This window comes from Taudactylus pleione, unplaced genomic scaffold (genome assembly GCF_031769625.1).
Source record: "Taudactylus pleione unplaced genomic scaffold, aTauple2 ptg000129l, whole genome shotgun sequence".
Lineage (NCBI taxonomy): Eukaryota > Metazoa > Chordata > Amphibia > Anura > Myobatrachidae > Taudactylus > Taudactylus pleione.
This window is the reverse complement of record NW_028284531.1, coordinates 11,473,765-11,489,332: the sequence shown is the minus strand read 5'-3', so window position 1 is coordinate 11,489,332 and position 15,568 is coordinate 11,473,765. Positions and strand designations below refer to the sequence as shown.

The window sequence follows — 15,568 nt, the reverse complement described above, 5'->3', positions numbered from 1 at the left end:
TTATCTCTCTGCAAAACTGCAGACGACACATATTAACAAACAAATTAATTAACAAATAAACCTGCTAAACTCTCATTGATCAATTTATCCTTCAGCCACGTGGTTCTGTAAGAGTTCAGAGCAGTCACAGACAGAATAAAGGAGCCAGCGACTGGATACAGTACAAATGACTGCAAAGTTAAACATATACTTGATCAAAGCAATCATAATAAAAAAACAACATTAGGTGGACGCGCCTTTACCAGTTAATTGCTGAGCCCCTGAGGAACCAACAAATTACACTGTCATGTACTATTTATCATGGCACCATTTGTGGATATCACTAACCTTGGACCATTCTCCTGTAGTTAACTGCAGGGGGCAATCAACTTTACCACAAGGTTTCTGACTAGCCGGCTTTTGTATCTGGCACATTTCTTCTGAAAGCTTCATAAAGCTCCCATCTGCTAACAACTGTTTGCAGCTCACTTTGCGGTTTTGGACACCTCCCCCACACATCCGGGAACACTAAGAACACAAACAAGGCATTGTTCAGGCTATCAGTATCACTCCAGTCACAGGGTATAGCATGGCACAAGTCACCTATGCTGTACAGAACGGGATCGGTTTGAATGACCAATCCCGACGCCGGAAGACCGGCAGCAGTGAAGATCCCGACAGGTAAGTAAACTAACTATACCTAACCTTCTCCCCCCCAACCCTAACCCTCCCTAAGGGGTTCCTAACCCTAATCCCCCCCCCCTAGTCCCCAACCCCCCCCCCCTGTAAGTACCTAAACCTAACCCTCCCGGGGGGGGGGTGCCTATCCCTAACCCCCCCTTCCCCTTGCCTAACCCTAACCCTCCCAGGGGGGTAGTTAACCCTAAGTCTCCCCCGGGAGCCCCTAACCCTTCCCCCACCGCGGCTGTCCGCTCCTGGCCTACCTTCATTCGGTATGCCAGGCGTCGGGCTCCCAGCGTAGAGATGATAGGCGTCAGGATTTCAACGCCTATCATTAGTCCTCTGTCGGGATTACAGAGTCGGGAAGCCGGCAGTCGGCATTTCGACCATCAGCTTCCTGACTGCATACTGTACAGAACAAGAGTGTCTTTACACACAGCAGTGTCACTTGTCCAGACATCTCAGCAGAAGAGTGTGCAACGCCGCCAAATCCATCCAGTGTGTTATCTAATGGCCTCATGTTTTCATGGACTGAATCACTGGCTCTTGCTCAGGGTATATTAATAATATGTCACATTATATTTTAGACTTCTGAATCTGCAATCCAAGGGCATATTTACAACCAGGTAAGTTTGCAGAAGTGCAAATATTACTCCATATCACACATTTCCACTGATGTCTAGCTGTTCCCCAGAAGAACATTGTGATGGGTGAGGGGATAAGTGGTGGGAGGTCAGCATCGAAGCCTCAACTAGAAATCTGTCTATACCTTTGTTGGGATAATATTCACTGTAATATCAGTAGTCATAGGTACATTAGACAATAGGAAGTTAAGTGTCCTAAAAAGTACTAAAAAGTAGAGAAGCGGAGAAGTTACCCATAACAACCAACCAGCTTCTACCCATACTTGCCTACTTTTGAAGAAGCATTTCAGGGAGATTGTGAAAGCAGCACCTATGAGCGCGTGTTACAGTAGGCGTGTACTGATAAATCTGAGAGGCGTGTCCTAATACTGACTTACACTAAAATGTAACCAGCCCAAAAGCAGTTAGTAAGATCTGTTTGTTGATGAAAACACTAATACTTTTCAGAAATTCATAGGGATCATTGTGCCTTATAATAACCAATGCAAGGAAGTGACACTAATGATCCCATTTGAATGTATATATAACAGCTTCATAATGGGGGTAAGGATGAAATGAGGGAGATTTCTAGACTCTTCAGGGAGACAGGGAGATTGCTACTATTTCAGGGAGTCTCCCTGACAATGAGGGAGAGTTGGCAAGTATGCTTCTACCTATCATTTCATAGAATGTACTTAGCAAATGCTAGCAAGTAGCAGATTGGTTACTATAGGCAACTTTTCCACTCTTTAAAAGCTTTACATCTCTCCCTCTCCCCAGTCCTAACACTGAGGTCTCATGAATAAGAACACATGGAACAATGTTATGCATGTTATGCTTGCCAGGCACTGTACATTTACAGAATAAAGGGCCTATTCATCATAACCGCAGGGGATACTTATCACAGGAGCAATTCATCATTGCTCCATTGCGGGGGTAGCTGCTCTAAAAAGCAGCTGTCCCCACGATTTGTAGCACTGCTACAAAAGTAGCAGCGTTACTTACTGTCCCCATCTCTGGCTTCTCCAACATGCGTGACCTAAGGCCACGAATGCGCAAAGCCACCGGGGAGTCAGTGAGGAGGCGATGGAGGTATCTGCTTAGATCCCTCTTCGCATCCCCGGAACTCCTTCCCATAGGAAGGAGAGGGGCTACGAGAACAAGCTCCATCTGAAGATTGTGTTTTCTCTTTAAGTTTTCGAAGTTTGCTGAATATCAGGTGGTCCTATCGGACCCCTGATAATAAATGGCCCATTACCTTAAATATGTAGGAACTAGCGTTTCCGCATGTGTATCGGGCAACTTTAATGTTGATGAATATAAATTACAGAAATTCTGCAGTGAGCTAGAAGGTTCAGATTGCTGTATAAAATATATCTAATACTGTAAAGAATGTGTATGTGAATACCTGTTGCCAGTCTTCTACATGCCAAGCTGGAGAACAATCAATCTGGTTGCAAGGCTGCAATGCTGAAGGCTTTTCCCCATCGCACTCATGCTCAGAATTGTTATTAGACTCAGTCAGGCTGGAACAATGCACATCTCTTGTCTGTATTCCAACCCCACATGTAGCAGAGCACTGACTCCAGGACCCAGTCTGCCACCTGTTATATAAAAATAGTATTATATACATTAAGGTCACAACACAAAAACATTCTCTGGCATTTTATAATCAACCTTAGTATTTCAGCTTCAGACGCATCACATTCACATCTCTATGCACCACGTGGTAAGTACAGCTCTTATTACCATTTGTTCCTCTATTAACCTGAGTATATTTATCTAACTGAAGGAATTTGGAACTCACCTAAAATTAACTTGTGCCTCGCCAGTATGTGACACAGATCATTCTATAAATGTGATTACACTGAATTTAACCCGCCTTTTACCGCCCAAACATCATACTTGCCGACATTTGCTTTTTCCTACCTCGGAGAAGCCCATGGAAGAGAAGCAGATGGGAGGTGTGGGGGGCAGGACCGGAAGTGTCATTAAGCCCCACCCCATCACATAAATTTGCCGCGAACGGCACATATTTAAATAAGGGGACAGGGCCAAATGTCGCAATTCCCATAGAACTGCATCATTAGGTTACGCCCCTACTCGCGGACCTGCCGATCCGCTAGAAAATTCTCCTATTCTGCCCACTTCACTAGGAAGTAGGCTGAATGTGGGAGAAGTACCTAGCCTTCCGGGGGTGCGGGGGGGGTTACCCGAAAAATCGAGAGTCTCCCGCGACTTCTAATAGGGTAGGCATGTATGCCAACATGCAAATAAACAATGTAAAACACAGACTAGTGGGTGATGCCGTTTACATCTCTGTGTATAGGTGGAGATTATGTGTCAGCCACATGAGCCTCGTGCTTCAGAAACCCAGGTGTGGAACCCATGTGAATAGCACTAACCAGAGGTCTATTCTCTTGTTGGACCAACTTACTATATTGCATGGACTGCAGCTTGGAATGTTCTCTAACACATCTACTTGCTAAAGTGAAGCAATTGCAAAGTATCCATTAAATAAATTTCGGCGGCTGTTTAGCCGCCGGTTCAAATCCCTACAGCGAATGCCCGACATGAGGAGATCCCGACTGGGGTAGGTAAGTATACTAACCCTCCCCTGTCCCCCCTCTAACTCTAACCCTCCCTTAGTGGTGCCTAACCCTAACCTCTCCCCTTAGTGCCTAACCCTAACCTCCCCCCCAGGGTGCCTAAAACTAACACCCCCTCCCTGCACCCTAAACATAACCCTCCCGTGGAGGCGCCTAAACCTAACCTCCCCCCGGTGGTGCCTAACCCTCCCTCCTAGGGGTGCCTAACCCTAATCTCTCCCCCCCCAAACCTAACGCTAACCCCGCTAGACTTCCTAATACTAATCCTCCCCCCCCAATGGTTAACACTTAGGGCGCCTTGGACTTACCTTCTTTCAGGCTGGCGTCCTCTGCGTTCCGGCGTGGGGATTAACATAGGCGTTGGTATTTCGACGCCTATGTTACAGCCCTTGCAGGGATTCTGCTGTCGGCATTGAGACTCATTACTACATCCCATTAAATACAATCTAATACACATGACTATGGATGTAAACAGTGATATTACAGTTCTTACTTTTACATAACTCAATTCAAATTGCACGTTGATTTTAAAATCTATTGTAGGTAGAAAGGCTGAAAACCATGTGTTACCTAACTGTCCATTCAGGCCTATGAATAGGCTCTAGATTACAGGGGGTGGGCAATAAGCGGCCCTCCAGCTGTCAACACATCCCAGCATGCCATGCAACAGTTTTAGCATGGCCAAATAGCAAAACTGTGTCAGGTCATGCTGGGATGTGTAGTTCTACAACAGCTGGGGGGGGGCGCTTATTGCCCACCCCTAATCTAGAAGCTGATTTTCCCTCAATATTTTCCTGTTTTTTCTCTCAGATCACCTTCTGCTATGATTATAAACACGCGAGCACTACTCTGAGTAAAAGCACCTCACTGGGGCCTCTGAAATTGCCTTAGTAAACTTTCCAATGAACCTGTGCATCTTTCTGCTAAATGAATCTGTGCATGTCTAGCTTCTGTAATTGTATTACCATCTGTCCAAGATTACCTTTTATAAAATATCTAAGCATATTTCAACTCTTGCTTCCGTCCCTATGTTTCATTGAGCTAATCATGCCCCATGTTTTACTACATAGCAAATAACATTGAAATATACTTTGTGGTCGCATAGTATTTTGTCATATTGTAACTTAAATTTAAATCAAATATGTAATGTCAATTAAATTCACTGGAAACAAGATGTCCAACTACCAATGCAGTATAAATATTATACTGTGTTTCCATTGTAGATATGAATAGTTTCGACTGACTTGTTTGATTGATAGTTTAATGTTATTTGCAAAATGATCAAAATAAGAGTTCCAGGAACTCCAGCTTTGCTTACTTGAGAATTAATCAAGACAGCTTGTCAGTTACCAAACTTTTCATTAACTCTGAATTATATTTTATTATTTGTATTTTTCATAACTGAGGCTGTGTTTAAAGAAATGTTATAATCTTATAAAATGACTATGCATTAAAACGAGTACCGTAAGTAAAACGGATCCTTCACACAAACATTTTGCCTGGAATTCTGATACAATTAGAGAAAAGATAACACATATTTACATAAAACCTAGCAGCTGCTTTTGGTTCTGGTGTCTTGGCAAGGAAGCCCATGTGCATATGTTTCCCGGGCCAGGACAATTCTGTTTGTGGTGCCATGTGGAAGGCATATGTGATTGCTAATTATAGTGGATCAATACAGGCACATATCACACTTTGGGGGAGATGTACTAAGCTCTGGAAAGTGATAAATTGGAGAGTGCTAAATTACCAGCAACTCAACTCCTAAATGTCAAGTTACAGGCTGTTTGAAAAATGACAGTTAGGAACTGAATGGTTGGTAGTTTAATACTCTCCAATTTATTACTTTCCAGAGCTTAGTACCTCTGCCCCGTGGGTGTGTTGCTTGATGTGATGGGAAGCAGATTTGCTCAGGTAAGTGGAATTGAGAAAGCTATTCAGACAGCAGGTCCTGATTAAAAGTTCTGTATGCCCTACATCAGCGTACCAGTTACCAGATCACTTGTCACTAATTTAATCTAACGATTGGCAATCAAAACCACCCATCCATGGACGTCAATGATCGCAATCCGTCGGGGAATCGGGGAAACTCTGCATGTTAAAGTTCCCCAATTTGCTGATCCCGATCGTTTCCCGGGCCCAGTCCCAGGAGTCAGGGAATTGAGGCAATCAGTCGCATATGTATGGGCCCCATAATGCACTTGTAGTGCATAAAAGTTTGAGCAGTAAGTTACATCGTGACATCTGCACAGCCATTGTGGGTCACTTTATGAACTTTACCCTCCAATCTACCTCAGGCCGGCCAGATGACTTACAAGTTTCTTTAATTAAACAATGCGCCCTTCATTTTATTCCCCAGCTGCCAACTGCATGGCACCCCCCCAAGTCCTGGAGCCCTAGGCTGCAGCCTAATTAGCCTAATGGTTGATCAGACACTGGCAGACAGGCCAATTTTATTAAACACAGCAGTTCTAATGTAAATCCTTGGAGGGCTGTGCAAACAACACTGTCCTGATAGGTACAACATTAGTTATCCCATCTCTATACAGTCTCATATCTTCAATTTATCTGACTATACAACTACAAATAACTACTGTAAATATGCATTTTTAGTTTATTGAAATCATGTACATATATTAAACACTGCAATTCCATACTGCCTATTCCCTCATTACAGCTTTAGTTAGTTGTGAGGCACAATTTTTATTTTCACTTATTCCTGTGCGTTTATGTTCTTTGCAATATTTCAGATTCCTTTGTTATTTCTCCAGGTCCTGTCATATATTATTTAGTGCTTATTTGGTCAAATAAGGAGATATGAGATAGTGTCAATGATTCTATGGTCTTCTGTCATGCAGACACACTTCTATCCAAAGTTGTCAAAGTAATGTCACAGCCCCATAATAAAGTGCAGCCAGCAGTTAAGGCACACATCCACTAGACGACAGGCAAAAGACTGCATGATTACCACATTGTAATTGTGCAGTCGTTTGTCTGTCTGTGATGTGCCTACACTGAATGAGCAGTCGTTCAGTGTAGGCACATCAATCATCTGCAAACAGGCTAAACCTGACGTTATCATCAGGTTGTCCAACATATTTGTACGATGATAGATGTCTAAACGACCAGCGGGAGCATGCATTGCTTAGACATTTTTTTAAAGAATCTGCAAACGATTAAACGATTATCGAATGATTAACCGATAACGATATCGTTATCGTTCAATCGCTCAATTTGATCGTCTAGTGGATGTGTGCCTTTAGACAAAATAAGTTGGCCCTTTATGTCAGAAACTCCACAAATTTGGATTTGGGGATTCCTCCAAGGCAGTGGCAGAACTAGCGGCGGTGCAGCCGGTGGCTTGCACCGGGGCCCGCTGTGGTGCAGGGGCCCATAGCCGCTGCTGCACCCGCCGCTAGTGTCCCCCGGGCCACACAAGTGTAGTGCAGCCCAAAGTGAGAGTGGTCAGCACTACACAGTAACAAACAGATAGCCACATAGTAGCCAATGAGAGTCAGACAGACTCTCATTGGCTGCTGCGTAAATGGAGGGAGCCGGCTGCAGCTCACTCATGAGCCCCACCTTCCGGCTCCCCCCGCAGTGGGTGATGGGAGAGACATCACGGGCAGAAGAGCGGGCCGGGTGGAGCGGACAGTTGTGTTTTTTTTGTGTGTGTGTGTGTGTGTGTAAGAGGGAATGGGACCTGACACTGGTACAGCATAGGGGGGGGGCACTACTGGAGGTACTGCATAGGTGGGGTGGCTGCTACTAGGGGCACTGTATAGGGGGGGCCACTACTGGGGGCACTGTATGGGGGGGTGACCACTACTGGGGGCACTACTGGGGGCACTGTGTAGGGGGGACTACTACTGTGGGCAATGCATAGGGGGGACACTACTGGGGGCAATGCATAGGGGGGAGTACTACTGGGGGCACTGCATGGGGGGGACTTCTACTGGGGGTACTGTATAGGGGGGACGGGGGACTACTACTGGGGGCAATGCATAGGAGGTACTACTGGGGGCACTGCATAGGGGGGGCTACTACTGGGGGGCAACGCATAGGGGGGACTACTACTGGAGGCACTGTGTAGTGGGGACTACTTCTGGGGGCACTGTATAAGGGGCGCTGCATAGGGGGACCACTACTGGGGGCACTGCATAGGGGGACCCAAATCATATTCTTGCACCTTGGCCCACCACTCTCTAGTTCCGCCACTGCTCCAAGGCATTCAGCCCTATACTCAAAACCCTCTGCCAAGATGTTGGAAGCAGACAAGGCCCTTTATAACCCATATAAAGGTTGTCAAATCACTGGCAGCATGAATTAGGCTCCCCCAGACAACACAAGTGTCTCAGTCGATTTGGATGATTACAAAAAATCTCTTTTTGCAGATGAAGTTCTTACTATCATTTCTCCTCTACCATCCCTACCAAATGTATGCAAAAACTCTTGATATCACACTTGTTGGGAACACGGAGTGCATTGTGAGGCAAACATGGGCGTGCCTGGGGCGTGGCAACGCAATTGTGTCATCGTAGCTCCGACCCCTGCTGTACAATGCCAGTGGAGATATACCCATTTTTCTGGGTGGCCAGGACAGCCATCCAATTTTCGGGAGTCTCCGGCCATTTTGGGAGCGTAGCTGAGTATGGGTCCCAGCACTGGCTCCTGACCTCCCCATTTCTCCATTAACAATGACTAATAACAATAACTAACTGGCATACGGAATCATAATTTCTTGGCAAGTATAGATACATAGGAGCTGAGTTGAACACAAGGCGTCCGTAATTGCACCCGCATTGTGTTCACAGGAGTAAATATAGTCACCTGTAAGCAGAGTTGTACGCATATTTGCAGCCAGACTGTGCACTCATTATACAGTAAGTGTACACTTGTACCAGGCTTATCCCTGGTGCCAAAGATCCATTTCAAAATAGTTGTACTATCCAGGAAACACAACTGTGCAATTCTGCTGACAAGCCCTCGATAAACTGACCCTATGAGCGAATGCCGTGTTACCACCCAGTTGCACCCCTTCAGCAGTAAGTGGAGATGCAACTAAGTTGCATACGACTCAGGATCGCCCCATGCTTGCGTACTCCTGGCTCCGGAGCAATGCGCACTTTAAATAAACTGATACAGCCAGCTCTGGGTACTCTTTATAAGGCCCATAGTTAGTGATCAGCATGAACTATAGGGATATAGGAGTTATCTTGGTTATTTGTTGTTCTGGTGTCCACTGTATACAAAAGTTATAAAATAAACTGTTATTTGCCCTGATTTTTGTAACACTAAAGGTTGTGGCACAGACGTACTTTCTACACTAACGCTTTTGTGGCTTCAGAAGCCCTTATGCCTCATTTGATAGTATTGTGATTGCGGGTAGAATAGTGCAGCTCTTTTACATATTACTGTTTGTATACAGCCCTGAAAATGCTCTTTGCAACAACAAGGCCTTCTTAAATATAATGCATTTCAATTGGCTAGCATTTTCTACAGCACTATGGACATGTGTCCAAAACACTGCTCTCAGCACATTACAGACCACTCGAGCAATTAAAGCGATCATGTGTCATCCTCTTAATATTACTCATATATCTGAATGATTTAAATTTGGAGAGTGAAGTGAATGTGTAAGTGACACAACCCTAAGAAGCATAATGTTTGGTGAAATATTACATTCCCTTTCGTTTCAACTGTGGGCTTACCAGTGCCGGGCCTGCTTACCACATTTAACTTATCGATGTCAAGTGCCCGAAAGCTACTTTAGCATCTAGTGGATAGAATGTAAAATCCCCAAGGTAAAAGTATAATCCATGGAGTATTTAAAATAGAAAAAAATCAAGTTATTAATTTTTCTGCTATGAAAATAAGATATTGCAAAGGAAAAGATCAGAGCACTCACATAAACTGCCGCACATTTCTGGTAGAATAGAAACCAAAAAAAGGGAAGAAAATAAATACGTTCAAGGCTTATTACCGAGTTTCAAAGAGAATATTTAAGAGAAATGTCTGCCGCTAAAACTGAGAAATCATGATGAAACCAACATGAAATCTTCTTTCAGCTTCAATGTGGAACAATTTCCTGAATCATTATTAAAAAGACCTTTTGTGACTTCTGGCGGAGGAAGAAAGGAGCTAGCTGCCAGTGTATGTTAGAGGCTCGCCCCAAGCTTTGGACACTTTGCAGACCATTATTTTACATCCAAGATTGTAAGTTCTAAAATAGCCGTACCACATAGAAACTGCAACCTGTAGGGCGAGGAAAAGTTTCACCATTGTGACATATAATCTCGTGACCCATACCAGTCATATTATTAATCATGTTCAGTAAAACTACTAATTAAAGGGTCAAGATAATGCAAACAATATATGCCTCATGTATACAAACTAGGTGTTGTATTATATGTTCTTGATGTATAGATTTTAGAGGTTTGCAATATATTTTCATTTAATTTTGCAGTATCTTAACCAATAAAAATGTGTTGAAAAAAATAAATTAATTAGAAATAAAAAAAATACACAATATAATATTAACATTGTGAAGTGGATTTTTTACACTTTATCTCTGTTACTTCACAATTTTACAACGGTTCTAGGATTTCCTGCATTTGGCACCTGATATTGGAATACTAAAATCTGTTCATTATGTGTCTGCCAGATGTGGTAAGTGTAAGGAACGCTGATTAATTTGTAACCTAGAGAGGCTCAATAAAGAATTCTGCTCTTTAAACCCTGACTTCATATGAAGGATTTTTTTTTTTTTTTTAGGACTACATTTATTTTTATAACATCTTATTGAGGCTTCATAATGCAAATAGAAACAAATATATTCAACAGATTCACATAAAGTGAAAGTACAGCAATAGAGGCAAACAGTGGCGACTCTTACATTTATCTTCTAGGGGGTCCGCTGTAAGCCGGTCTGTGCAGATGGCTTGTGCGTAAGCGCGGGATCAAGATCCCACACATGCGCACAAATTGACAAGCACCCCAGGCTTCTTGGGACTGCATCGTGTCCCCAGACACCAAACAGGGCTATCGTTATAGCAATTGAGTGACTTCCAGTTGGAAGTGCTCTCTCTGCTAATTGTAGCCCATACTGGAAGTCCCAGGGGCAGAAAACACCTCCTCATGGGACTGCCTGTCCGGCTGTGATTAGCAGGGGGTGCTTCCAATGGCAAGCCACTGCCACTGCGAGGCAGTCCCTGCGGGTGGTGGATGTTACTGGGTGGCTGCAGCCCCTAGGTGAAATTTGACAGTGGAGTCATTTTGATATAGAGTTGAAGCTCTAACAAGAAGGGGAGAACACAAATATCTAATACAAAGATGGACTTAAATATATATACACACATAAATACATGTACACACAGATACAATGCAAAATTCTATCCAGGGAGAGAACCAGACCATCTACAACTATGGAATATTGACACTAGAGTTGAATGGGGGGATCCTGGGCTAGGTCTCGCAGGTGGTATCAAGTAGTTTGGTGTAAACCTCTATAAATTTGAGTCTTCGTGGCAAGAGGCTATTTATCAATTTAAGTCTCCCATACACCAAAGAAGCATGCTGTATGTGTTTTCTTATTCCAAAGAGTCTCCACCCAGTCCATTCTAAATATAAAGTATAACTGGGGTAATTGGGGTGTGTGTTCTCTGTATCGGTTAGCTACAATATCCCGGAGGTCAGAATTCCTGTGGTCATAATGCCGGTTCTGGGATCCTTACGGTCAAAATCCCAGCGCATGTTAGAGAGTATTCTAACCCTAACCCTTCCCCTAACCCTTCCCTCACAGCCTAACCCTAACCGTCCCCTTCGGCAGCCTAACCTTAACAGTCCCCTTCGGCAGCCTAACCCTAACTGTCCCCTCTCGCAGCCTAACCTTAGTCCTTCTGCTAGTGCCTAACCCTAAACCTAACCCCTAACACTAATACTCACCGCCAGGATTCTGACCATTTGGATTCCAGAGCCGGTATTGTCATGAACGTCGGGAGTCCAGAGACGTTATAGTGACAGTCGGGATTCTGACCGCCGGGATCCTGACTACATCCCCTCTGTACCCATCTCTGGAGTATAGATTTTTTACCCCGGCTGCCCTCAAGTGCTATTAATAGTCATTTGCCCTCCATCATTATATGCTGGTGAACATCAAAGACACCTAAAATTACTCACTCTAGAGTAAAATCAACATAAGTAAGCAGATGATGTTCAGCATAGCACATAATCAGATGCCAAAAATATTTTATCAGTGGGCAAATCCAAAGGCCGCCTACTATAGCAGCCTGTGGTTGGTTACATTTCGGACATGTGTGAGTCGGTGAAAGTCGATAGCATCATTGGGGGGATATGTATTAAGAAACAACTCAGTGTAGATGCCAGTTAGAAGAGATTTGTGAGAGAACAACAGAGCTTGTTCTAGTATAGGTATGTTCAATGAAGGTCAATATGAGAGCCATTAGTCATACCACTAGCAGACAGTGAATGGTGGAGAATATCTTGAAGGAAAGCATAACAAGTGGAAATAGCTTTTGGGGGTGGTTGAATGGTTGAAGCAGGAGTTGATCTAAGAGATTCTGCCAATCAGCGACTGAAAAGTGGTGGATAACATGGCTAACATAAAATTGTGATTGTAAAGATACAAGAGGGTAAAGCCTAACAGATTCATATCTCAGAGAAGTTTCACAATATCTCAAGGTACGTTTTATAGAAATGTCAACCAGATATAGTGAAAATACCACCAAATTGTCAAATAGCAAAAAGATGAGCAGCCAAGCCGTCCAGAAAATCAGGGTTAGGAATGAGGGGGAGATGTAGTGAATGACATGTGTTAAGGCCTGATTGGTGATGCAATATATGCAAAATTTTACGAGTTGTCCACAACAATGTATTATCTTTAATTTTGTCTGAAATCTCCTGATCATGCGGGTGCTATATGTCCCAGGGAACCTTGCTCCAAGGAGGTATCGGCATAAGTATCCTCATTATGAAGCCAGTCACGCAGATTGCACAACAATGCTGCCTGATTATAGGCAATAACATCCGGAAAGTTGATTCCTCCATAGGATGTAGGTTGATATAGTTCATGCAAGCTGATGTGCGGGCGGCCATTGTTCTAAATAAATTTACGAAACAAAAAATGTATTTCTTGCATATCTCTATGGACAGATGGTTAACAATTGAAATAGATACAGCAACTGGGGGGGACGGGACCATTTTTATCAGTTTTGCCCGTCCTAAGTAGGAAATGAGAAGATGGTCCCACCCCTTCAAGTTGTTAGTAAGGTTCTGAATGGCCCGTGAGACTACATGGCATACAAGTCAGAAGGATGTTTGTGTAATATAATGTCTAAATAGGGAATGTTATTCATAGCCCATTGTAATGAGAGATAGTTTCCACAGGATGGACGAAAGCTTGGGTCATAGAGCTGTAGTGCCACAGACTTGTCTACATTGATAGTGAATTCAGATATAGAACCGAATAAATCAATCCTTTACAGGATATGTGGGAGAGAACACTTGTGATATAAAGAAGGATGTTGTCAGTGAAGCCGACCAATTGAAGTGTTGTTATGGAAACATCGGATCAAACGTCTGAAATCACTCTCTAACTACCCCACCTCCAGCACTCAGAACAAATGAGCCCATACAACCATGTCAAATGCTTTATGAGAATCTAAGCTCAACTATATGCTCGCGCAATACGGGCATTGAGAGGATGCTGCGACCGCTGGTATAGCTGTACAAATCCCATTCACGGCATGACAACCCTGCACAAAGCCCAGTTGGTGATCAGTCAGGAGAGATGGAAATATTGTTTGTAATCTAGCTGCCATCATTTTGGCCATTATTTTGAAATTGCCATTTAATAAACTAATAGCCCTATAAGACGCCAGTGGTTCTGGGTCTTTGTTTGGGTTAAGGTATTAAAGACTTTAAAGCGTCAGGAAATGAGGAATATGGAGGGGTATCCCTGTGAAGAGTTTGTTATAATTTTAACAAAGTAGGGGCATTGTGAGGCTGAAGGTTTATGTCTACTTTAATTTACAGATGTTTATATTGTTCATGAGAGAGTTAGGGTGCCAGGGAAATACATGCAAGTATTTAGAGGGGATCAGTAGGTTCTGAGGCGACACTCATACCCCTTTCAGACATGCCGAGAATCCCGGGAATTTGGCCTGCCTCAGTAGCTGACCCTTCAATCGACCAGGGAATTTCCCGGGACTTACGTCCCGGGAAATTACCCTGCTTATGTTTGAATGGTGCTACTCTCACTGGACCACCAGGGCACATTTAAATAATGTAATAATAGTAAAATAAAATGGCTGTAGTGATTGGACGGCTGCCCGCTGCATGATGATGACATCATCAGCGGCAGACGGAGAGGGGATAAACTAGGAAGGGCAGAGGAGAGGCAGGTAATATTAAAAACTAAAAGACCCTGCTTATGTCTGAAAGGGATCTACCTAGGAATTTCCCACGTAGACGCTGTAGTGTGAAAGGGGGGTCTTGACCAAACACCCGGTAACTTGCACAGGAGAAATTCCCGGGTGTGAGCAGGAAATTTCCCGGGTCGTATGTATGAAAGGGGTATAAGAAATGTATTAGATGGACTGCAGGACAAAGCAATGGATACAGGGCATAAGAAGCATCATAGGATAATATAAAATTGGCTGCAGCTATCAATTTGGTGACAAGGAAAACTGGGACACTATTTGGAATATTGTTTATGCAGCCACTACAGACTACCTCACACTTCTTTTCAATGAATCTTAAACAGTTACAGCCATTCCTTCTCACATCCCCATCTGCAAGTTACTTAATACTATAACACTTTGTTCTAATACCAGTTAGTGCTATAAGTAATGGAAACAAATCACACATAAACATTTAGAAGTCTACACTCAATTTAATAAAAACTAATATGAATTATAGCTTGTGTTTTATTAGTATTACTTAAACACTTATAAACCCAGCCAATATACTGTACAAATCAAACTATCATTGGGAGTTTATTATCATCATCATCATTATTATTATTATTCATTTTACTATTATTACTATCATTATTATTATTATTCATTTTACTATTATTATTACTATCATTATTATTATTATTATTAATCATTTTACTATTATTACTATCAATATTATTATTATTAATAATGTTATTATTATTATTATTATTACTATAATTATTATAATTTTAACTATTATTATCTTTTGCTGGATTTTACAATTACCGTTATTTATATAATGCCTACATATTACAAACCTATGAGCCCAGCACTGCAAGGCAATAATGCTAACCACTGTGACACCTGCTACTACCTCTGAATGAATCTTAACTCATGACATATAGAAAACAAGATACTTAAAAATGAGGGATTGTATGGTGGTAATTTCCTTGTTACCTTCGCTAGACAACCTGAGAGTGTGGTAGAGAGACATCCAGGAAGCGGTTGGGCTATGGGGGATAGCAGAGGCAGCTCTGTGCAGCTGTCCCAGACACAAATAAATGCACATACCAACAGCATTGTTTATATTTCTGTGCATCATGCATAGAGGCCCTGTTCAAACATCCCGGTACTTCAACTGCAGGTTTATAATGAGATGTCTGATATCACTTTCAGCCCTATACCTCTCAGACTTTTCCATTTTATTGCTTTGTCT

The 15,568-nt window shown here is 42.9% G+C and overlaps 1 protein-coding gene across 1 annotated transcript in view; it reads right to left on the bottom strand.

Moving 5' to 3' along the window:
- Positions 1-15,568, bottom strand: part of ADAMTSL3 (ADAMTS like 3) — a 536,839-nt gene that overhangs the window by 79,421 nt on the left and 441,850 nt on the right. Inside the window, exons 18-19 of the mRNA XM_088472851.1 lie at positions 2,692-2,887; positions 328-507 (exon numbers count right to left, since the gene is read on the bottom strand). Of these exons, the coding sequence (XP_088328977.1) occupies positions 328-507; positions 2,692-2,887 (376 nt within the window). The remainder of the gene's footprint in view (positions 1-327; positions 508-2,691; positions 2,888-15,568) is intronic.